The 23,994-nt window shown below is 50.0% G+C and overlaps 8 protein-coding genes and 2 non-coding genes across 10 annotated transcripts; 5 read left to right on the top strand and 5 right to left on the bottom strand.

The window, feature by feature from the left end:
* Positions 1-154: 154 nt before the first annotated feature.
* VFPPC_14518 (metallo-beta-lactamase superfamily protein) lies at positions 155-1,171 on the bottom strand (the record flags this gene model as incomplete). Its single annotated transcript, XM_018292286.1, has 3 exons — positions 155-722; positions 776-912; positions 962-1,171. The coding sequence occupies 3 exons, from the start codon at positions 1,169-1,171 to the stop codon at positions 155-157; spliced, it is 915 nt and encodes a 304-aa protein (XP_018140677.1).
* A 1,447-nt stretch (positions 1,172-2,618) lies between these two features.
* Positions 2,619-3,278, bottom strand: VFPPC_09001 (hypothetical protein; the record flags this gene model as incomplete). Its single annotated transcript, XM_018287607.1, has 1 exon — positions 2,619-3,278. The coding sequence occupies one exon, from the start codon at positions 3,276-3,278 to the stop codon at positions 2,619-2,621; it is 660 nt and encodes a 219-aa protein (XP_018140678.1).
* Positions 3,279-3,953: 675 nt separating this feature from the next.
* VFPPC_09002 (nucleoside phosphorylase domain-containing protein) lies at positions 3,954-10,876 on the bottom strand (the record flags this gene model as incomplete). The annotated part of the gene is made up of 3 exons (XM_018287608.1): positions 3,954-8,982; positions 9,040-9,826; positions 9,892-10,876. 3 exons carry the CDS (start codon positions 10,874-10,876, stop codon positions 3,954-3,956), a joined length of 6,801 nt encoding a protein of 2,266 aa, XP_018140679.1.
* Positions 10,877-11,417: 541 nt separating this feature from the next.
* On the top strand, positions 11,418-12,600 carry VFPPC_09003 (hypothetical protein; the record flags this gene model as incomplete). Its single annotated transcript, XM_018287609.1, has 2 exons — positions 11,418-11,560; positions 11,637-12,600. The coding sequence occupies 2 exons, from the start codon at positions 11,418-11,420 to the stop codon at positions 12,598-12,600; spliced, it is 1,107 nt and encodes a 368-aa protein (XP_018140680.1).
* Positions 12,601-13,515: 915 nt separating this feature from the next.
* On the top strand, positions 13,516-16,802 carry VFPPC_16423 (2OG-Fe(II) oxygenase superfamily protein; the record flags this gene model as incomplete). Its single annotated transcript, XM_022429019.1, has 8 exons — positions 13,516-13,961; positions 14,065-14,395; positions 14,472-14,798; positions 14,886-14,918; positions 14,985-15,391; positions 15,442-15,696; positions 15,753-16,368; positions 16,446-16,802. The coding sequence occupies 8 exons, from the start codon at positions 13,516-13,518 to the stop codon at positions 16,800-16,802; spliced, it is 2,772 nt and encodes a 923-aa protein (XP_022284211.1).
* Positions 16,803-17,791: 989 nt separating this feature from the next.
* Positions 17,792-17,891, top strand: VFPPC_17312. Its single transcript has one exon. It is a non-coding gene; the product is annotated as a tRNA-Ser (tRNA).
* Positions 17,892-19,499: 1,608 nt separating this feature from the next.
* VFPPC_17313 lies at positions 19,500-19,600 on the top strand. The gene has a single exon. It is a non-coding gene; the product is annotated as a tRNA-Ser (tRNA).
* A 276-nt stretch (positions 19,601-19,876) lies between these two features.
* Positions 19,877-20,462, top strand: VFPPC_09005 (ubiquitin-conjugating enzyme E2; the record flags this gene model as incomplete). The annotated part of the gene is made up of 2 exons (XM_018287610.1): positions 19,877-20,042; positions 20,098-20,462. 2 exons carry the CDS (start codon positions 19,877-19,879, stop codon positions 20,460-20,462), a joined length of 531 nt encoding a protein of 176 aa, XP_018140682.1.
* A 285-nt stretch (positions 20,463-20,747) lies between these two features.
* Positions 20,748-22,278, bottom strand: VFPPC_09006 (glycosyltransferase family 33; the record flags this gene model as incomplete). The annotated part of the gene is made up of 3 exons (XM_018287611.1): positions 20,748-21,716; positions 21,772-21,965; positions 22,020-22,278. The coding sequence occupies 3 exons, from the start codon at positions 22,276-22,278 to the stop codon at positions 20,748-20,750; spliced, it is 1,422 nt and encodes a 473-aa protein (XP_018140683.1).
* A 744-nt stretch (positions 22,279-23,022) lies between these two features.
* VFPPC_09007 (C2H2 finger domain-containing protein) lies at positions 23,023-23,736 on the bottom strand (the record flags this gene model as incomplete). Its single annotated transcript, XM_018287612.1, has 1 exon — positions 23,023-23,736. The coding sequence occupies one exon, from the start codon at positions 23,734-23,736 to the stop codon at positions 23,023-23,025; it is 714 nt and encodes a 237-aa protein (XP_018140684.1).
* Positions 23,737-23,994: the final 258 nt, after the last annotated feature.

Raw genomic sequence — 23,994 nt, 5'->3', positions numbered from 1 at the left:
TACTGAGCGAGAGTAACATGTTATTTAACTAGACGAATTAATAGACAAGCCCCAGCAATCAGTCTCATAACCCCTGAATATCCACACTATACTACCCTTGCAACATACAAAATCGACAGCATGGTCACCCAAGGTCCCTGCGGAAAACTACAAATTAGAACTCCCAGATGCCCTCCAGAGCATCCACATGCGCAGGCCACACAAACAACTCATCATCATAAGCAGCCTTGACAGCATAAAGCTTGTGCAGCACCTTGCGAGCCTCTTCAGGATCTTCATGCATTGTACCCGACTTATTCAGAGGCAAGCCATCCCCAAACGGAGCGTTAGGATACCGAAGCAAATGATAACTATGCGACGCATCTCCCGCAAGGACCACCCACCTACGCTCACCAGCCTTGTTCTTCGTCCGCACCAGCGCAATCAAGTTCCCCTGACAATGCCCCGGGGCTCTTATCAACCAGAAGCTCCCATCGCCAAAGAAGTCGTGCCCGTGATCGAACGGTCCAATCTTTTGCCAGTAGCTTGGGTCTGTGGCCGGGTCAGGAAGCTCCTCGACTGGGAGCTCAGAGGTTTGGGGATTCCAGATCCGGCCGTCAAAGTGGCTGTTTGCATGCTCGGGCCAGGATTCTGCCGTGAGGCGGAGAGTTCCCGGGCCGCAGAGGAGTTTGGCCTGCGGGAAGTACGTGGCTACTGGGTAGATGTGGTCCCAGTGGGCGTGACTTGATGGTGATGAGTTGAAGTCTATTTGGTTTGGTCATTCGTGGCGACGTACCTTGGTATGATGTACTTGATTGCTTTCGCATCAATATCTAAAGACTGGAGATCATCCAAGATGGAATTTTTGCCGGCGCTGACACCAAACATCTTGTGAAGATGGTCTCGGACAAAGGAGGGATACTGGGATAAGTCCTGATTGAGTCAGCACTTGGCATGTATTTGTAAATCACTACCTTCATACTTCTGATATTCCCAAATCAAACCACAGTTTCGTTCCAGATGGCTCGTGCACAATCAAGTGTCTCCAGGAGTTAGCCGTGCCAGACCCACGATGACCTTTGATCACGACAGCGGCATTGCTCTTCATTGTTGCGGTGTCAAATGCATGGAGCTGGACGAAGGCTTTGGGGTCGGTTGCCTCTGGCAAGTCTCTGGTGGTTGTTGGAGCCATGGCAAGGAGTATTGGAGTATTCTTTGAATTTCTCTTTCTGTTGCTTTATGGAATGAGTTGTTAGTTTGATAACGAGTTGAGCTCAGCATTAGATATCACGACTTGATTCGCTTTATATGGACGTTCTACAGACTGGACCTCGGCTCGAGAGATAGGATTTCGGAATTCAATCGTCAAGATCCAACGGGATACGCTCTTCGGTTTGGTGTATACCGTTGTTGTGTGGTAGATTGTGAGTTCGGACTCCGGGGATTGATTGCGCCGAGCGTGAAGATGCGCGATATTGCGAAGAGGGTAAGAGTTCAAGTCATATTTTGTGTTGCCTGAGCAGACCTACCAAATCAGTTTCATTCACCATTGGTGTATGCTTTTTCTAGTCTTTTACTTGGAACAATACCCATTACAGCCTAGTAGTTTATGTAGATGTATTTACAATACTCGCCTCATATCACGGCTCTTGTTTGTGCTTCCAAATCCAACCAAGAGCTACCAAGTTAATCTCACGTAGTTAATGAACAAATAACCACAGTTCTATGCTCGTCACTCTTCCCAAAGCTAGTTTACTTTCCAATCGAGTTTCAAACAAGGATGATGTCGTCGCTGACAAACTCGAACGTGGCGCCATAACTCCCGAGGTAAAACGCCCAAAACTGTCTAGCGGCTCGCGACTTAGACAACATTGAACATCCATGACTGATTGGAATTGCGCAACAAGTCTATACCTCGCGATTAATGTTTCCCTTATCTCCGTGATTATTTGTCAATAGGGAATCAAGTTTATTAATCAGTCTTGAGGTCTACTCCTTTGGCTGAATCTTCGGGCTCGGGTTGCGGCTGTCCGGGATGCATTGCCATATAGACAGGAGTATCGAGTATCCTTCTGGATGACCCAATTGACAAAGTCGGCGCCGATGGCCGGTGAGATCAAGTTTAAGTACTCCCAGCCTCCAGATAACTTATTGCCTAGTCATTTTTGTACAAGTCACTTCGTAGCTTGTGTTCACCCACCAGCCACTAACACAAAGTAGTTCCGTTAGAGCAGGCAAGTTAGCCCCCGAATGAACTGGTGCGTCGGAGGGCTTGATCAGCCCAATCTTGAACCTTTGTGAGACAGCGAGCTTGTCTCCGGCAATTCCATACGACTAGCCCTAGGGCTAAGTAGCATTATCCAGGAAAGGCCACAATCACGGATAATACTTACGAGAGCTGATGTGGCAGGAAATATTCCGTGGACGCCCAAGTTGCGTAACCTGGTCTTGGCATGGAAATTCGCATGTAATTGACCAATTCATATATTAATACAATAAGACACAAACTGTACTAGCCTAACAATAGAAAAAAACTCCAGTCCGAATTAACTAATGCGGTGTACCCTCTATGTGACTCTAGGTAAAGCATCCTATCGCCAATTACATACACCTTATAGAACAACATCAAACTTGCAAGTCTAGCAAGGCCATGACCAGAGATCCTTGACAAAAGCCTCAAACCCAGGGTCTCCCTCGCTCTCAAGCTCCTCATACGTATTCGTCCTACTCAGCCGTCTCCTCTTTCCAAGAATAAGACGTAACCATACGAGAGCACAAACGCAGCAGGGATTAACAACGGCAATACAGAATATCCAATTATCCGACAACGAACCTCCCAGCATCACGAGGCAAAACGCAAGGGCCGCGAGGAAGAACGAACAGCACAACATAAAGGTGCTTATCCGAATATCCACATCCGTAAGGCCAGGGTCCTCGGCAGTGACGACACGCAGGCATTCAGGAATCTTTAGGCGGTGCTGTATTTGGCGCCCAATCTTTATAACGATGTGTCGACGGTAAACGATGTGATTCTCGATGAAGCACGCCAGGGAGGTAAGAACGCCTCTGAAAACGATGTTGAATATCATCATGTGGAAACACTCCGGGTCTATTGTCGGGCAAAAGGGGTTGCGATCCTCAGACGCAGGAGGTGCTTCGGTGATTCTGAATGATGGTCGGAATTCCCATTTAGGTCGTGGAGGGGAGTCTTCCCGTGGTGGTGGTTTCATACGCTGTCTGGCAGCACACTTTTCCTGTTCGTCTTGTTCTCCGTTTTGGTTTTGGGAATGATCGCACATCGTGATGATAGTTGATTCTTGTGAGGGTGAAAATTCGACAGACTCATTGTTCGCTTTCGATTTAAAGGGTGAAATGTGTGGGTTATTAAGGTTTGACCGCACCAGACGCCATATGCTAACCATCTACGTACCAAGGTACCGGACTTAGATTGTGTCTTGCAGTTGTTCGCCGCACCAGGTGCGATACTTCATTAGAAGCTCCTAAGGTTGTGTAGTAGGTGCTTAGAGCAAACCTACTAGAGCCTTGTGCCGCATCGAAACGTGCAGCAATCATAAAGTATCAGCTCTGAGAACGCCTTGGCTTCAAACCACCAACATGAACAAAGGTTCTGGTCTGTCGCTCAGCTGTTTGACAACTTTTTGACCTCAATTTTCAGTCCTTTGGCAGTGAAAAAATCGCCACCATGACCAGGGTTGTGTTTTCTGCTGCTTGATTCTTGTTACAAAAAAGACCCAGCAATCACCCTAAATCTTTGCTGAGTTCGGAATAATGCCAAGGTATAACGGAACGCCGTCACATTGCGGTACTGTAGAGTGACAATAAGGTGCCATAGTACTCCCTCTCATTTATCTTTCAAGACGGTCATCAACATTGCCACAACAGAGTAGCAGTTTCACCAACGCGCTACGCCCCTCTACGTGGTGACCAAAAAAAAGTCCTACAACTGATACCCATCAACTTGGATAGTCAGCGCCCTTGCCGCGAAGCAACTTGACTATTCCGCTCTGTGAATTCTGCAAAGCCGAGTCCAACGGAGTCCATCCGTTGCTACTTGCAGCTGCCGTGTCGGCACCACCGTCAAGCAATATTTTGACCACTCTGATATGGCCGTTCTGCGAGGCCAAGTTCAATGGCGTCCATCCGTTTTCGTCCTTGCAGTTGATATCGATGCCGTCTTTTGCGAGAAGCAGCTTGACTAGTCTGGCATGTCCGTTCCTTGAGGATGAGTGCAATGGAGACTGTCCGTGTTTATCCTTGCAGTTAATGTCAATGCCATCTCTTGCGAGTAATACTCGAATCAGCGCCTCGTCATCGCTCTCGACTGCAAGAAGTAGCACCGTTTCGCCCAACTTATTCTTGACATTGACGTCAACGTCGCTATTCGTGAGAAGTAGCTTGACCACTGCATCGTTGCCGTGCTTAATCGCCCACCACAGTGGTGTTTGACCGCAGTCGTCTGCGATGTTTGTATCTACGTCCTTTACACAAAGCAGGAGCTGGATAACCGTCTCGTGTCCATGAGCAGCCGCACAACACAATGGCGCCCAACCCTTGTAATCCTTGGCGTTGACATCAATGTCATTATGAGCAAGCAGCAGTTTAACTACGGCCTCGTGCGTATCGGCGCAGGCATACCACAGCGGCGTGCGGCCGTAGATATCCACGTCATTGACATTAACATTCTCTGTGGCAAGAAGCAGTCGCACTAACGCCTCGTTCATATTCATGGTCGCTTGTATAAGTGGTGTTAGACCATAAGAGCATCTCACATTGACGTTGACTCCATCTTGAGCCAGCAGTCGCTTGACAATCGTCTCGTTCCCGCCAGCCACTGCACGATAGAGCGGCGTTGCACCATGACAAGTCGTGGCATTTACATCGACTTCATTCTGACGTAGGAGTATCTTGACCACTGCGTCGTGTCCCTTTTCAGCCGCCAGCAACAAGGCTGTCTGGCCGTAACGGTCTTTGGCGTTGGGATCAATACCAACTGCGGAGGGAGGTAGCTCAACCGCGGTGCCATTGCCAACATCGAAGCCATCTTCGCCTAGCAATGATCTCACCAGCGCCTCTCGCCCGCAAGCGGCTGCATAGAGTAGCGGCGTCGCACCATAGCGGTCCCTTGTATTGACGTCTACGTCTTCCGAGGAGAGGAGTAGTTGAATTATCACCTGGTCGCCGCCGCGAGTCGCACATATTAGCGGCGTTCGACCATAGTTATCCTTGGAGTTGACATCGACGCCTTCCGTACCGAGAAGCAGCTCGACCATTGATCTATCTCTTGCCACAACTGCATACCACAGAGGGGTGCAACCGGAATAGTCTCTAACGTTGACATCGGTGTCAGATCTACTGAGAAGCAACTTGACCATCTTCTGGTCCCTGTTCCAAGTCGCGCACAAAAGAGGCGTGCGGCCATGGCGGTTCTTACAGTTGACATTAATGCCATCTGTACCGAGGAGAAGCTTGACCACCATCTTGTCCCGGTTCGTGACTGCATGCCACAGGGCCGTATTACCGCCTGCGTCTTTGTCGTTGATGCCACTCCTACCTCCAGCCAGGAGCAGCTTGATGATGGGCATGTACTTTTCGTCCTTTTCACCATATCTGTTTTCCTCGCCGCCCGTATGCCCAACTTTCTCACGGAAATTTAAAGCCAGTATTAGAGGCGTTTGGCCGCTCTGATTCTTGGCGTTGATATCAATACTGGCCTCGCGGAGTAGCAGCTTGACGGCAACTTCGTTTGCGTTGCGGGTTGCCCAATGTAGTGGTGTCTGCCCGAACTTGTTCTTGGCATTAACATCAATACCATGCTTACCAAGAAGCAGCGTGATGATCGTCTCGGTTCCATTAGCGGCCGCCCACCATAGCGCCGGTTGGCCTTGGCAGTCCTTGATATTGGCATCGATGGTATCCGCAGAGAGTAATAGTCTAAGTATTGTCTCGTTCCCATTCCGGGCTGCCCATAATAGTGGCGTCTGACCATAGTAGTCCCTAGCATTGACGTCGATATCACATTTATCAAGAAGAAACTTCGTAAGCGCCTCATTCCTGTATTGAGCTGCCCATAGTAATAGCGTCTGATCGTGATTGTTCCTGGCGTTGGCGTCAGTATCGCCACTCGCGAGAAGCAGCTTGATAATTGTCTCGTTCCCTTTCTTCACGGCTGACCAGATTAGAGGCAGGCCGTCAGCACCCTTGGCGTTACAATCGACGCCTCTTTTGGATAATAATTGCTTGACCACGGCCTCGTTTCCCATCTCAACCGCTAAGCACAACGGCGTCCGACCAAACGCATTTTTCGAGTTGACGTTGACATCGTCTTGAGAAAGCAGCAAGCCAATTATAGATATATCCCCGTTCCTGACCGCCCACCACAGTGGTGTTTGATTGTAATAGTCCGTCGCATTAACGTCGATGTTACTTTGAGCTAGCAACTTCTTCACAACAAACTCGTACCCCTTCTTGGTCGCCCAAAAGAGCGGCGTTTGGCCGTCTTTATCCTTTGTGTTAATATTAATGTTCTTTGTGGCAAGCAGCTGGTTGATAACGGACTCGTACTCCTCCTTGGCTGCCCATAGCCGCGGCCGCTGCCTAGCCTTATCCTCGTTGTTAACCTCGGTGCCTTCTTTGGTTGTCAGTCGTTTGTCGAAGTGTTTATATCGGTTTCCCCTGATACCGCTTTCGTTTTCCAAATCGATTGAAGACACGTCCCTTTGACTATACCGTAAAGCCAAGAACAGCGGAGTCTGACCGTTCTTATCGGTAGCATTAACATTCACGCCGTTTTTGTCGAGCAGCTGCTGGACCACAGCGGCGTAACCTTGCACACTCGCGTATAAGAGCGGTGTCTGACCATTCTTGTCTACGGCATCAACGTCAACGCCATCAATGGCGAGGAGTAGTTGGAGGACTTTTCCATATCTCGTCTCAGTCGCCCACCACAGCGGTGTCCAACCAACATGGTCCTGAGCGTTGACATCGACCCGATCAGTTGCAAGGAGCAACTCAACCATGGTCTCGTTCCCATTACGCGTTGCCCATAGCAGCGGCGTTTGGCTAAATTCATTCTTAGCATTGGGATCAACGCAATGTTCATCAAGAAGCAGCTGGACAACTTTCCTGTTTCCATTTAATACTGCCGACCATAGCGGTGTTTGATTGTAGTCATCCTTCGCATTGACGTTGATGCCCCTTTTACTCAACAACAGCTTAACCACTGCCTCATTCCCCTTCTCAGCGGCGTAAAAGAGCGGTGTTTGGCCGTAACAATCCCGAGCCTCAATGCCGACGCTGTCTTCGAGTAAGAGATTCACGATTGACTCGTTCCCTTCCTTGGCGGCACAGTGTAGCGGCGTCTGGCCGTAATAGTCCGCAGCGTCAATATCAACGCCATTGGTAGTAACCAGCAGCTCTACCACCGCCTCGTGCCCCTTTTGAGTCGCAACAAATAGTGGCGTTTGCCCGTTCTTGTCTTTGAAATTGACGTTGATATCCATCTCGCTCAGCAGCAGTTGAACTACCGCCTCATTGCCATTCTCAGCTGCCCACCACAAGATCGTCCGGCCATCATAGTCCGTAGCATTGATATTGACAGATCCTGTGGCAAGCAGTAGCTCAACCACCGTCTTATACCCCCTCTGGGCTGCGAGAATCGGCGGCGACTGGCCGAATTTGTCCATTGCACCAACATCGATGGAGTCTTTCTTAAGTAGGAGGTTAACTGCCGCCTCGTCCTTGTTGCACGTTGCCCACCACAGCGGTGTTTGATTATAGTGGTTTTTGGCATTAACCTCGACATCATCGTCGTTGACAAGTAGCATCACGACCGCCTCGTTCCTATTACGGACCGCCCACCACAGCGCCGTCTGCTCGTAATAGTCGCTTGCGTTGACGTCAACGCCAGGGGTGGCGAGCAGTTGTCTAACCACTTCTTCATGCGCATTCATCGCCGCACATAATAGAGCCGTTTGGCCGTCCTTGTCCCTTGTGTTGGCGTCAACCTCTTGTGTGGCCAGAAGCTGCTCAACCACTGCTCTGTGTCCGTTTCTGGCAGCCAACAACAGCGGCGTCTGGCCATTCTTATCCTTGGTGTCGGTTTCAACCCCGTCTTCAGCTAAAAGTAGCTTGACTACCACATCGTACCCGTTGCTCGCGGCGTAAGAAAGCGGCGTCCGACCAACTGTTTCCCTCATGTTTAGGGGCGACCCCCTTAGTAAGTACGCCACTGCTTGCTGGACCCCAAAGTACGCGGCCAGATGCAGTCCGGACACTTCCCTGGGAAACTGTTGGCTATAATTTGGGTGTCTCCTCGGAGGCTGGGGTGACATCAGTGCCTGTACAGACGCCTCTACCTTGGTCTCGCATTCGAGGAAGTCTATGACTTCTTGTGGTAAGCACAAAGTATTAATACTACGAGCATGATGCCCCCAGTTTTTCGCAGCATAGTCGTAAAACCGATGTAACTGTATCCTCTTCTCAAACTCGTCATCATCTTGGCACAATTCGTTGCCGAAAACACTAAAAGAGAGATAGGAAGTGCAGGTGGCTGTGATATCCTCCTCTGCATTTGGAAACCAAGCTCCCTGCGTCCGTTCAAAGTATTCATGGGTCGTGTGGTGGACTAATCGAGTAATACTGGTGCCTTCTTCGACAATGACCAGCCCAGCACACACGGAAATTATGTCTTCAATAGTTGGAAGATTCTGCAGGTCCAGTTCCAGGGTCCCCAATTCCACTGCTAGGGCATGTAGAAGTTCTGTTGCGGTTAGTGGTCTTTTCGCACAGGTGATCCATGACAGAACTCGCATGGCAAGTTTCTGCCTGTCCTCGATCTGATGTCCGATTCGTTCCATTGCGTTCTCATACGCGTGGTCGTACGCTTTCGATCCTGCATTTGGTAGTTTTGCAAGGGCAGTTTTGATGGCTTTGGCAGATGGTTTCCCACAGAGTGAGTTTAGGTGAAGTTTGGCAAGGAGAAACCTGAGTGTGTTGGTGTTAGAGGCACGCCCCTGTACACGAATTTGAGACGAAACTTACATTCCCTGTACGGACTGGGCAATCCTTGTCTTGATTTCGTCTTGCAGTTCTGGGTTGTCATGGACGAAGTGTGGCAGTTGATCGAGATGGCTGTCTAGGAATGTTTGCACGTCTTCTCTCGTTGCGCATATCTCCAGCTGAATGCTTCCCTCGAACCACTTGGTTATTCCTGGAATGGCTCTTGAAGTTACAAAAATGTTGGCTCCAGACTTGTCACCGAGACTGAGAATTTCTGTGATAAGTCTCCTCGGATACCCATCAGAACTTTGACATTCGTCAAGCGCGTCTACCACAATGAATGTTCTTGAATACATGGCTGCTACAGCCTGGAGTGTTGTCGACATACCCTCCAATGACGGCCGAGTCCGTGTATTTATGTGCTGGCCGTGAAGGGCTCGTACGCAATTCGGCATGGACGATCTACCCCGGGTTAGCTGTTTCAGGAGACTTGCAAGTAAACTGTCGGCTTGCTGTTCCCGCTGCCGACGAAAATTGCCGTATATGTACGCAACGCCAACGTCTGAATCTCGACGAATGCTCGTGATAAGACTGTCAACCACCACAGATGCGAGGACTGTCTTCCCTGCTCCAGGCATACCCTGACAGAAGAGCGTTTGAGCTGGTCTTTCCAGCCAAGTCCGGTATTCCACCGAGTCTAAGATCCATTGCCCCGTCCCAGGCTCTTGACTCCTGAGATAGTCCCTCTGCTGGGTGTCATAGTCGATTGGCGTAAGCCAGTCGAGAATAGCGTCACGTTCTTGGCCACTTGTAACCGCTCCTGGTATACCTAACAAAACAATAAAGTATCAGTATCAGCCGGGAAGAGGATTCTTGACCCTTTGTTGAACTGACCTGAGAAAGCATCGATTCTCCTCATCTCGGCCTCAACCTTGATGGGAAGAATTCGAGCAAGTAGATCCTTCGCGTACGCGGCTGCCGACATTGCAGCGTATCCTTGCCACTCTTTATTCTTATGCGTATCCGAGTAGTCGCAAATGCCCCGAATAACCAGACACGGAAAATGATTCATCAGCCCGGCCGCCTCAGTTTCAAAACACAATACATTATATCTGGCTGCAAGCTTATCCCGAATCCAAGCATCCTTCATCAGTTGGTTCGCAGACGCAATCAGGCCATAGTGAATTGCTGGATCATCATCATACGCAGCCCGTGGGGGTCGCATAACCAAGCTCGATGGATCACTGCGACATACGACTGCGCAGCTTGCTTCATTTGTTGAAGGGTGGATGACGTCGCTTCGATATAATCGATCTGTGCTTTCATCCGGCCGACTATACTTCCTCCGCAGCCTAGGATTGGCGTCGAGGGCGATATTGATGCTTTCTCTGAGGCTATGCCCTTGTATGTCGTACTGGGCTTCAAGGCCACTTACCGCCGTCCTCAGGACTGTTGGCGGTCCATTCAAAAACCCGGTTGGCAAAAAGCTTTGATCTTGTATCGCTTTGCCGAAGTCGTATTGAAATACGCTGCCCATCCCGCCGCGGGGAACACTAACGACAACATCGCCAAGACGAATGTCGTTCTTTAAGCTTGGTGCTCCGCCGCCAATGCCAACCATGAGACCTATTCTGACATTCGGAAAGCTATGCAACATGTCCCTTGCGATACTTGTTGCACTAGATAGTCCATACTCACCGTTAGGCAAGACGGCAATAACAACATTATGCCTCCCGAGTTTCCCTAAGGTATAATCGTTGTGGTCATTTGGAGGCATGTATTCCGGTGCTTCATGCTTCTCGTCGAGGAAAACTTGTGCAGCAACATATTCTGTCTTTATGGCGCAGAGCCAGCCGACGGTATAGTCTTCACGGTTCATCTGTTGACTGGGACTTGTCCCCTCCTCTGCAGCTTCTTGTTTTGAGTACCTGCCTTACTCCCGTCGTGATGTCTGGTATGTTCGTCGTCGTGCCTTCCAAGCGGCCAGAGGCAAGGCAGCCACCCAGAAAAGGGATACTCGGTTACCAAATGCCGCACCAGATCGAGAGGTTTCAATTATCCAGGTAGCCGCCCTGGGCGTGAGGACGTTGACCCTGAGTGTTTCTAATGATGGCTGGGCTGAGGCATCCCAGCTCAGCCCATGCCGCCACCGCTCCATGATGAAGGTGATTGGGTGCCTTACCACTATGATTTATTGGTTCAATGTTGTTTTATCAGCATACATGGATCGCAGGCCAGGGCTGTGCAACATTTGGTCGCTTCCTTCAGCAGCCTTGACTTTTTTCAACCGTCTTCTCAACTTGAGACTCGTCGCGGACTTGAACGGGCTGCAAATTTCCGGCGCTAATACCATACTTGACTCCTCTTTGCATGTTTGTTTTCCACTGCAACTGTGTCAATAGCTCGTGTTTCTTTTGAGGATGGAATTCGCGTTGTCGGACCCAGACTGCGCTATTTGTTTTGCGCCAGCCTCGTTGGCTTGTCTGTGCGAGGCGGACTATCACGACAATGCCCTCCAGCAGGCCGAGTCGCAGGTCATGCAGCGGATGTACGATGACATACGGTATGAACATTAAGCCCGTCCGTCCACTTGACTGTTCCAACAGCAAACTAATCTAGTCCCATCCATCACACACCAGCTCGTGGGTCCGAGCCCACGCAGAAGAATACATCCTTAAATACTATCAACATCTAATTGAGCTTCGTAAAGAGGCTCACAGAGACCGTCTAGAGCGACTCACCGAACACATCCCCCACGTTCGGGCACAGTCGGAGGAAATCGAGGCCGCTAATACTGCGCTTCTTCAGGGTGTTGGCGACGACTGGCAAGGGGCAATTGGAAAAATACCCGCTGTTTTTGAGTACTTCTACAGCCTCGTGGCGTTGAGTTTACCGGGCGACCAAGAGCCTCAAGTGAAAGATGTCCCCTTGGGTATGTTGGACGCTTTTCCGGAAGTTGGGGGACGACTCGCGGCTCTTACGTCGGCAAGCCAGTACGATTTTCAAGGGGCGACACTTGTAGGTACTACAACAAAGGAGTCACCACATATTCATGCTCGAAAGAGAACGCCGTCGCTAGAGAATAGTCCTCCCAGACCACCGTTTCCAATGTTGCCCTCGCCGCCGAATCATCCACTACTACCGCGATCCTATCACCCTCGCCCGAGCCGAAGGTCGGTGGGATTTGTCGACCAGCCAGGCCATACTAGTGAGGACTTCCGAGGCGATGAGGGACTCTTCCATGACACCGCGCCTAATGCCTCATCTTATCAACTGCAACATCAGGTAGTAGAGCGTCGGCCTCGTCAACAACGCAGCGTTGCAGCGTACGATACGCTTGAAAATAGCATCATGCCGACTACAACGCAGGCACGACAAGCGTCCATGTATAGCTCTGGCCTGCGCTCCAGTGGACCAAGTCCTGATGATCAGAGATATATTGATACTTTAAAATACCAAGAGGCCGTGAGCGCTAGCCACGTGCCGTTGACCGCTGAGTCGTTGAGGGAAGCTGGCAGGCGTGCTCAGAACAGAGATAGCCGTGCTGATGGGCGGAGTATGGCGACCGGTACCACACGTACTTTTGTTAACAGCGACGCCTGAAGCTATACTCCTTCCTGGCCTCGCTTTTGGCAGGCGAGGTGTTGCAGAGAGACGGTTGAGGTTATATTCCGTTGATAGACAAGTCTGGACGCTTTGGGCTATACCTTACGAGAAGATGCCTCACAGGAACAGTGCACTGGCCAGAGAGTGAGAACTGATGTGGTCAATGGAATACTTACGTCTGGTAATTAAGTACGCTGCAGGTCGTCGTGTGCCTGTCATGCCTCAAAATTCCGATAAACCAAAGGCACCTGATAACTTTAGAAGCCAGTGATGGGGGATGAGCTTCTCCAGTTGAGAGATCATATGGGAGCAACCTTCTTCCAGCCCCTAGCTACAGTATGTGGTACAAATTATTTGCCAATATCCAAATGCAAACTGATATTTGATATCTCATCATACTATAGCATGTAACGCGATAGAAAGTACTTGACCTTTTATTTTATTTTATTTTCAACATTGATCCCGATCCAGGCCAAATCAGACCAAACCAAATCGCGTCAAGCTCCAACGGGTAAAATTGGGGCGCGGGGTGGCTTGACTTGACTTGACTTGACTTGACTTGACTTGACTTGACTTGAATGCATCAATTGATCCATGTCGCTCATGGGCCCAGTCAAAAAAGACGCGCTACAAGGGTCTGGGTCTACGGAGAAGTCGCGTCTTAGGCCCTGGATTTCTTCCCATGTCACTGACCTGTGAACTTTGTGCGACATCCTATGCTGCAAAAGTGGAGAGTAAAGGCTGCAGACTAAATGGCAATAAATGGTCTTGTTCGTGGTCATCAAACTCATCACATCAAAACGTGACTCGACAATTGTCAACGGACGCTCCTTCCCCTCCTGCTTCTTCGCACCAGACAACCAGACATCCACATCCAAGCACCAATTGACCGTTTTACCGTAACGGTCAATCATGTCGATGTCTGCACATGTCAAGGTGGGAGAAACCACACGCCCAACCCCTAATCAGGGTGCAACCGGCAACCCACCGCCTGATACCTACAATGTAAGCCTTGAGGAGGATCTTCTCAATGCTCTCCAAAGCATCAAGACATCCGGTTCATTCGCGGGATTTGGAGCACTGTCTCGACCACCACCAGCCGACTTGTCCGTCAATGAAGTGGGCGGCATTACAATGCCATTGACGGACTCCCAAGCCGCTCAATTGATCAAAAAGGCTCGTCAGGCACCCTACGGCAAAGGAAGCGATACCATTGCCGACACCTCCGTCCGCAATACTTGGGAGATAGATGGAGATCAGCTCACCTTCCGGAGTCCAGCATGGCCTGGCTTCCTCAAGGCTCTATGTGCTCAAGTCGCTCAAGATCTAGGCATCAAAATCCCCATCAATGCCGAGATGTACAAGATGCTCATCTATGAATCTGGTGCATGTTCAAGCCACACACCGAGTATGCCTTATCCATCTGCCAAAGGGTTAAACTGCAGCTGACCATGCACTCAGTACCGAGAAGATTCCCGGCATGTTTGGCACGCTGATTGTGTGTCTGCCATCAGTACACCAAGGCGGCGAGGTTGTTCTCAAACATTGTGGCCAGAAAAAAGTCTTTAAGACATCTGCAGCAACCCAATCTTACGCTTACTGGTACTCCGACGTAACCCATGAAGTGCTCCCCGTCACGTCGGGCTACCGTTGGGTTTTAACCTACAATCTTGCCATTGATCTGAAGGTGGCTCGTCCGTCAGCAGAACTACAACGATCTACAACGCAGGCTCTTCGAGATACTCTAAGACGGTGGCTGGCCAAAGAGCCAAGGTCGCGAGACAAACTGCCTGTATCATGTCCTCGATCACGACTACACTGAGGCTAATATTTCACTCAACGCGCTGAAAACCCGAGATTTGGCTCAGGTACAGACCCTGAAGGATCTATCTAAAGAACTTCCAGTCGACATTTTTCTCGCGCTGCTGGAAAAAGAGGAGATGGGAAGCTGCGAGTATGAAATCTGGCGAAGGGAGGATTATCGATATGACGATTCTGGCGGCGACGACACCGACACTAGCTTCCACGAGCTTAATGACGTTTTTGGACTCGATTATAGAGTGAAAACCCTCGTCGATTTGAAGGGTCGGGTTGTGACGGAAAGGCTGCCCCTCAAGCAAAAGGACATCCTCGAACCTGACTGCTTCGATGACATCCGAGAGGAAGAGTCGGACGAGGGGTACATGGGGAACTCGGTATGTCTTCATTTCACATCGTCTCCGAACTGGCCCAGATCATGAGATACTAGGAGAAAGGGAGGCGCTAATGACCACGGTTATCAGGGCCCAACGGCCACACACTGGTATCGAGTAACGGTATGTCTCCTTTCACGCGACCTACTCGGGTACTGGTCACGACTGACTTGACGCAACAAATCGTAGGCTGTAGTCATCGTTCCTCGTGACTCATTATTGCCGTTTTTCAATTCCGGCGGACTCCCGAATCGTTTGGCACCACAGTCTGCCAAGTCACAGATCCGTTATGCAGTTCGATCATGTTTAGATTTTTCACACATGCACGCTTCAGAAACAACTACCAATACCCTAATGGCAATCTGCAGGCAAATTTGGAATAGTCCGCACAATGAGACCCACAACATATCATTGGATGAAGACATCATCTGCGATATCCTTAAGACTGCCATCAACAAGGGACAGTTTTCATTTCTCAAAGAGGCTGCCGCCCATCACGGCGGCTGGTTGCCGAAGAGGTTCTTCGCCTGGGCCCGGCGTTGGTTGAGAACCGGCGAGAATGACGCCGTTACACGATTCAATACCATTCAACGAGGGTGTGCAACTCTCACTCACTTGATTGGTCTCCAAAGCTTACACGTACTAGATTACGCATTGCCATTTCTTTATTTCCCTTCTTCGCCGACCAGTTTAAGGCACTCACAAGCTTTGTCCCAATCCCGAATGATGATGTCGCACCTGACGATGCGGCAACTCCCCTTTACATTACCGATTGGGCCTGTGAAACCCTTCGCTCGTGCCTCGATTCTTCCACGGCAAGCACCTTGGGCCATGAAGATGGTCCTGCCATGGTGAACCTCGTCCAGTATTACGACAATCCTATCACCTTTCTCTCACAAGAGTATGTCGTTCACATCGCTCGCGAAATTTTGCAGTAACGCTAACCAGTTCTGCAAGAGTTGTACCCAGACTTGCCAACAAGCGTGACATGGCGGCGTTTTACCTCGCATTCCTGGCCAGGTTGCGAGAGCAAAGCACCGCTGGTCTCCTACTAGCAGAGTCGTCCATGGATCTTTACAGGGCCGAGGCAAAATCTTTCATCTTCGCCATGAAGTTCAAGCGGATGTGCCGAAAAATTGAGCCACCAGCGAACGCAACCAGGATGACTTTCGCCCACACGAAATCACCAGCCGTTGATCCTCGAACCTCGGTCAGCCATGAGCCAGTGGCCAGCTTCTTCTCCGACATCATTCAAGCAAGCACGGAAACAGACGACCTCACAGCTCTGTTCGCCTCCAAGCTCCGCGGGAATGCTTTTCTGCTCCCATCCCCAGATCTGCACAATATATGGGTACCGTTTTTGCGCTCTGTTGTTCCCATCCTCGTCCTCAACAGCATACCCCTTGAGACGCCATGTTGTCAGGACATGTATCTAGCAGTCTTAAAGGAATATGTCAACAGATACGTAGGCCGTGAGCCTTCGCGAGCCAAAGACTTCGCCCGGCGCGGCGTGAATTGCACATGCTCCGACTGCCGGAGCCTCAACGCCTTTCTGGGTGATGCAGCAAGAACAGTTGGCAACTTTCCGATGAGTAAACAACGGCGTCACCACTTACATCAGAAACTCGACTCCGCCAACGTCGATTGTAGCATGAGACGATGAGGGCGGGAAACCCTCATACGTTGGTGGTCACCAAGATGTTCAAGCAGATTGGGTCGATGTGTCGCGACTGGGAGTTGCGGCGAAAGAAAGCGCGCGAGCAGTTTGATCTGTTTGACAAGAACCAACTGTTGTCGCTGCTGGGTGCGGATTATGCGAAGGTTGTTGACATGGCTGACCTTTCTGCTGAGCAGCCGGCACAGGTATCAACGTCGGCGACAAGACAACGCCAACCCTCTGAGGAAGCGGATTCTGCGGCGCAGGAATTACCCCGGCCGCGTGTAGCTGGTGTAAAGAGGAAGCTGTTCTTTCCGGAGAATGAGGTTGTCGATTTGACGGACGACTAGGTAATAGCTGCGGTTGGGTCAATGAGGCGAAATGTTCTAGGAGGTGTGGTACGGCGATGGATATCCCGAGTCTCCAGCGCTCAACGACTGCCTACCATGACAGAGATATGTATGTGGTTCTTTTGGACATGATGCCGGCCGTTGCGTTCTTGGATGGCCATCTGTGAATAATGTATATGGGAGTATGTACGTGTGTCTGATATGGACTTAAATTCTGGTGTAGCCTATGAGTAGAGCAATTACTGAAGCTAGTCGGACTCACAACTAAGGTGCTACGGAAAATGACAGTTGCAGGCGGTATACCGTAGAACCTGACTCTTCAATACTGTTTCAACTTGTGAAGAAGTCGGTTGCACCGAGTTTGTTCCTCTATGAGCACATATGGTTGACGTCACAGGTCAATGAGGCCAGTCTTTGACGGCAGACCATAACAAGTCGAGAATTCAGTGCCGTCGAAGGGGCTGCATGCTGTGTGGTTAATACGGATTTTTCCCCAAAGTACCCTCGAGTGCTCTTACGTATAGTGAGGCGGCGGTATACCTCATTTGCAAGGAGTTTGGCTGTCGATTTGGATGTGCCACTTTCTGCGTATCTCAGTCTCGCGCTGCCGCATGCTTGATTGTTGGATCGGATAATAACACGTTCCATCTCAAGCTACACTTCTATATTAGCACGACACATAAATCACCAGTTGTAGAAATCACCTTTACGGTATAGATAGCCAGGTCCCAGAGCATTCCCCCAGCCTATTTCCAGTGGGCCAAATGACTCGACAACCGCCTTGTATAGTTGCAATTGCAAAAACCCAAACTTCTATTTATCAAATCAAATAAAAAGAAACAATAGTAGTCACACCGATAATGCACCCATTGCATCCAGCAATGCCAAACGTGAGGCATCTCTCCCCCGTCACCGTTCGCTGCGTCCAGGACTGGGGCCTTACTCCCGAGGCTTTATAGATTATACTAGTTTGCCACTTCCCCAATCAAGACACTTTGGCCGAGTGGTTAAGGCGGTGCCCTGCTATTGTTGTAAACAATGAATAAGGCATTACATTCGTGTGCGTAGGTTCGAATCCTGCAGGTGTCGTTTCTTTTTTTTGTCTTTTTTCCTTTTTGCACATCTTGTCTGTTTTCGGCTTGACATTGTGCCGGTCTAATTTGTATGTACCTAGGTAGTAAGAGAGGTTGAAGGGGGATTGTTCGTTCTCTCGACTTTTATTGAGCGTTGGCCTGCTTGTGAAGCATCTCACACCCAGAACGCGCAACTCGCTCACTTGTGCGCTTTTACAACTTTTGTGCTTTGTTCCTCTCTTTTTGTTTGGACTCTTTCTTGTTCTTCTTTTTCTGGCAGTGCCCCCTCTACTGGATCTTCCAAAATAAAAATTGTTTAGACCCCGGTTTGGCTGTGCACATCTACAATTTTCACTAAGAGCGAGTTGCATGTTCAAACCTGCCACTACCCTATATGTGCAGCTACATATCCGAGCAGTTAACAAAATTTATTGTAGAGTCAGAATAGTGTCCCGACGAGTGCGAGCTCGGTTCCATTGATTGAAATGATATTGCACGAGTTTCAGTTTATGGGCCTTTTGCACGAAACCGCCTGATGTTTTAACTTGGCGCATCTCATCAGAACATTGAATATGTGAAGTCCTACGTAGGCAACTGTCATCGGCGATATCGTGACGCGCTTGAACGCGATACGGCACAGAGGCAACTACATGCTAGGAAATTGTTCAGTTTACACGTTCTCACTGGATGCATTTCTACGCAGCTAGAGTTTGAGGACAAGACAAAATCACCTGGCAAGTAGAGTTGTGTCGCCTATTCTCTGTCAAGAGTCAAGGCTGCTTCCTCCCATAATGACGTGTGGATTGATCACTGTGGCCACAGATTTTCAACGCACACTAATCACTTGCTTCTGTCATGTTGATGAGGTGACTTGAATATTGGTTGGAAATTCCGTGCATGGCATTGATGTGTTTGGATTGGGGGATGGGCATTGTCGCGGCATGAGCAGCGACACATGCAAACCTTAAAACCATAACATGCTGCTACAGCGCGTTGGACAAGCCAATACTACCAGACAAGCTACCAGACACCCACGGCAACAAGCCAAAACAGGAACTTAGCACGGAGGGCAAGTGAATGAGCTTGAAGTTGAACATCCCCCTGGTGATGAGAGGTCCACGTGGATGTGGTCCAATTCACATTGACATTCACATTGACATTCACATTCAATTCACCTTCACATTGACAGCTGCCATTAAAGCGGGCCACCACCTGTCGCATGTTCTATTATACAACTTTCACACATTCACTGCCCACTTCAGAGACCACATTCACTCCTCCCAGATTCTACTATATAAAACTGCTCTTCGCTTCGCGTAAACTTTTCCTACATTTCCTTCTTCACAACACACAGAACTGCTCCCAAACCTCCTCCTTGCATCTTCCCTCTACACGACTTCAAGTTGTCCCAACTCCATCACCTACAGAATACTAACACTCACGTTCACAAAAGGTCTGCCGCTCACAAACGCCACTTCTTTCGATTCTCCCCAACACGTTTGACATTCGTGCAACAGTGATTGCCATGTTTGCAGATGACACACCGAAATGCGATTAAATAGGCACCAGTGATGGTCGAAATTGGCAATATGGTGCCAATTAATTCAAGGTTTTGACACCACAAGACACTTTGGCCGAGTGGTTAAGGCGATGCCCTGCTATTGTTGCAAAACACATATTAAGGCATTACATTCGTGTGCGCAGGTTCGAATCCTGCAGGTGTCGAATCATCTCATGGGTGTTAATTTTTTTTTGGTCCTCTCGGAAACGCAGCTCCCCACTAAAACACCAACTGCCAGGCCGTTTCCTGCTCCTCCCTGCCCCCACCACCCAGCTTCGGACCTCCATTTAGCCCATCTGCCAGCCCTCCAAGGCAACCAAACAGCTTCCCACGTAAAGCTGCGACAACACCAAAAAAGCAGGGTTCAACCGACCTACCCTCCCTTTTTTCCTCGACACCGCGCTAGACACCTCCTCCCATAAAGCCAACCCGTCGTAACCATGGCCACAACAACCTCCCCCGCGGCATCCCTTCTCAAGCGACAGCTGAAAGAGATCCAGATGGGCAAAGACCTCCCCGGCATCTCGTGCGGCCTCGTCAACGACACCAACATATTCGAATGGGAAGTCATGCTCATGATAAACGACGACTGCAAATACTACGGCGGTAAGCTCCTCCTCACCTTGTTTTAATTTCCCAGAGAGCTAACCCTCCCCCGCAGGAGGCAACTTCCGAGCACGCCTGGTCTTCCCGCCGACATATCCACACATGCCGCCGTCGTTGACGTTTCAAACGCCCATCCCTTTCCACCCGAATATCTATACGAACGGTAATCTGTGCATATCCATCTTACATCCTCCCGAGGAAGACGAGTACGGGTACGAAGCTGCTTCTGAGAGATGGAGCCCCGTGCAGTCGCCGGAGACGATTTTGCTCAGCACCATAAGCTTGTTTCATAGTCCGAATGATGAGAGCCCTGCGAATGTGGAGGCCGCGAGGCTGTTTCGGGAGGAGAGGGAGGGCAAGCACAAGGAGTTTAGGAAGAGGTGCCGAAAATGTGTGCGGGAGAGCTTGGGCGAGGATTGAGGATGGATTTGGTGGGGTTGCGGTGATGGAGGTGTGAATGTGGTGTTTTGGAGTCTGGTCTCATAGCAGTGGCGTTTATTTGGAATTTCAAGCGTTAGAGAATCGTGTAGTACAAGGTTGAGAGTATTGGTAAACAGGTGCGAGGGCATCAAGCGTGTACCGATGGAGTGTTAAAAGGTGGCAGGGTGTGCGGTTTATGTATGATCATGGCACCCGTTTCTTCGGCTTCAAATATAAGAACATACGGCATTTCTTCTGCTCAAATGGTTTATTGATAAATTATCTCTAGTGTTTGTCATCAAGCCCAATTACAGGAGCCATGACACGATCCCATTCCTCGCCCCACCGCAGAGATCCTTCCTTGATGGCACCTTTTTTGAGCGACCGCAGCTCATCTTGGCCCTCCTCACTGAACAGCCTCCTCAGAATATCCGTCAGTTGTGCCGGTGTCTCGAATCCACAGCCATTCTGTCCCTCTTTCACCAACTCGCCGAAGCTCTCAAAGGCGCAGTACGCTGCCACCGGCAAACCAGCGCCAAACATGTCCACTACCTTCATGGGTAGGTCGACTCCCGAGCTGGACTTGTGCAGGGAAATGCCCAAGTCAGCGCAGCCAAGGAGAGATGCGTAGTCGCGGTTGGACAGCCATGCTGTCAGAATTTTAATGCCAGGTAGACGTCCGCTGTCTTGGATTTGTTTAATCATCTCGAGATACTTTTCCTTCTCGGGGCCCTTGCCAGTAATTATGGCCAGAATGGGTGAAGGCGGCTCGTTTGAATCGTCGTTTTCGCCGGGGTTCGCATAGGCTACTAGCGACTCAAGGAGGATATTGAAATCCTCATCTGGAGTCCAAGATGTGCTACTAACGATAAGACGCATTGTTCCGTCCATAATATTCTTGGCGTGGGGTTTTGTCTCCGGCAGTCGATTGAGGAATTCGCTTCTCGCATCAGCGGAAGTGACTGGTTGGAATAGATCAAGGGGACGATCGTGCAGAGTGTAAACCGGGTTCTTCAAGTTGAATTTTGGGCCTCGCAGCTCTCGAGCCATGGCGTCTGTGACGGCTAGGTTGGCGTTGCCGAGAAACTTGCCGAGAATAATCTCGTACCACTTGTAAATGGGGACAAAAATCTTGTACAGCGACTTTTGGGCAAGAATTGTGTGTCCATAGTTGTGCCAGTCAATCACAACTTTGCTTCCTCGGATGAGAGATACGATGAGAGCGACATGGAACGTAGGGATTGATGGGGGATTCTGGCAAGAGTCAGCATAGCGTCATGTTGGATGCAAACACACTCGAGAGCCGTACCTGAATTATGATCCATTTTGCCGCGGGAGTAGCCCACATCAAGGTGTAAAACAGCGTCCAAAACTGCTGAATGACTTTGCACGGGATGTTCAGGAAGAATGGCAAGGTGCCCCAGGCAATCCACTCCGGCTGAGGCGCAAGAGCATACATAGTCACTTTGTCGTTGCCAATAAGTTCGGGATGCCTGGCAGTTTCTGTAAACACGTCTTGTTAGTACCAACACTTACGCAGTCTGATTGCACACTTACCCTTGTATGCCACAATGTCAACCTTTCTGCCATGCTTAGCAACACTAATGGCATGGTACTGCATGCGTGGACTTCTCCCAATGTCGCCCAGCACCAAGATCTGAATGTGGTCATCCTCAGGATTTTGTGCAGGTCGGTAGCGGCTAGGAATAAAAAAGTAAAGAGCTGAAGCTAGCCATTGAATCGCCTGGAACCCATATTTGATTAAAAAGACTGAAACAGCTCCAGCTGCGACGGATACAAAAAAGGCTGCATTCATGGCTGCCAACGAGCTCATCGCTCACGCAACGAAATTGGAGCTTGAAAGAGACGATTTTTGCCTTCTGCAAGCAGTGGCTAGGTGGGCAGCCCAGGCAGCTTTAAAGGACAACAAAACGTCAGGACTATGCTTTGCCTCGTCGCGTGCAATTGGCTTGGTAGTAGCGATTGAGGAGTGCCAAGAGACGGCTCAGTCTGTTGGACGTGCCTCTCACCACGCTCCAGGCGAGGATGTTGAAGTCTTTGTGGTCGAGACTGCACACTGCGGCGACTCAGTCCCAAATGGCGTTGCCGAGCCTTTTGTTGCCTTCCAAGATGGGACAGTGCCCTCCGAGGATGAGTTGGAGATGCCAAGGAATGATACGTGGTTGATTTGGGATGTCAGACCCTGGTCAGGGCGAGAGTGAGCTTGGTGAGTTCGACTGGTTCATGGGAACAGGCAGTTGCGGCGTGGGGCACCATGGGTTGCAGCTTAGTCCAATGGTACCAACGGTTCAACCGTCAAGCTCACATGCATCCAGTTCCAATATTTGAACTAAAGGTCCATTGCGATGCTGTCAACGGTAATGGTTTACGGCTTTATAAATTATTACTGCAAGAGCTTCTTACGGTGCAAACTCTTTGCTGCGCTGCGAAACAGATGCTCGTCACCCACATTTAGTCATAGGTTGTGCAACTCGCCATCGAAACAACTCTCAAGGGGTATCAAATTTGAATTCTATCGTCCTTTCTATTACTCGGCCCACTACTTTTTCGATGTCCCAAATCCAGTAAATCCCATCTGCGCCATCATATCATCCTCGTCATGCTCCCCCTCAATACGGACATCCTCGCCATACTCCGTCTTGACTTTGACCGCATCTTCCTTCTCTTTTCGCTTCCTCTCCACCTCCTCTCTCCTTCGTTGCCGCCTTTCCTCCAGCTCCTTTTCTCTCTCCTCTTCTCGTATTTGTAGCCTCTCCTGTAAGCTCGTTGCCTTTTCCTTCTCCAAATCTTCCCGTCTCCGAACATAGTACGCAATCCGCTCGTGAACCTCCTCCGCCGTAGCGCGCTTCACTTCCGTCGTCTGCCCCGTGTTCAGCAAATGTTGTGTAGTATTCAAATGTTCGATGAACTGCTTGTTGTCTTTGAATGTAAGGTCGCACGACTCGCAGTAGAAGCCAGCACTGCGTCCTCGCTTTCCGACGCCAGCGCCGGCGGGCACAAGCTGTGTTTTGCCAACTTGTGCGGTAAGATCGATGACATTTCGTCGGGCTGTGGTGTAGGTCTCGTCGCCAGTTAATGGCTTGTGGTATTTTTTGCCTGCGAGCTTTGCTTCGTAGCGCGCCTTCGCCTCTTCCTTCTCTTTGGCCTCGCGGTCCTTGGCTTTGGCTGCATATTCGTCCAGATCCCACGTTTTTCGGAAGTCGGTGTCACCGGCAGGGGCGCCGTAAGCGCTGCCCTTTTTAGAATCGGCCATGCTGGTGGCAACGCAGCGAGTCGAAGGTTGTTTGTGCTGCGAGCCGCGTTGATGATGGAACGGAGTTGCAGACGGCTACCTTTTGGCTTGATGGATCTCTTGTCACAAATGCACAGTGACTGGCGGCCACTGGAGCAAGGGTCTGCAGCCCGAGTTGGGCTTAGCGCCGTCAGCTCCAGCGCCAGAAACTGCCCCGCGGAGGGGCAATTTTCTATCTCGACCTCCGTCACCAGGATGGCCTTTTTTTTAACATCCCAA

This window comes from Pochonia chlamydosporia, chromosome 6, assembly GCF_001653235.2.
Source record: "Pochonia chlamydosporia 170 chromosome 6, whole genome shotgun sequence".
In the NCBI taxonomy this organism is placed as follows: Eukaryota; Fungi; Ascomycota; class Sordariomycetes; order Hypocreales; family Clavicipitaceae; genus Pochonia; species Pochonia chlamydosporia.
Note: the sequence above shows the minus strand (reverse complement) of the source record. Positions and strands in the feature narration are given on the sequence as shown.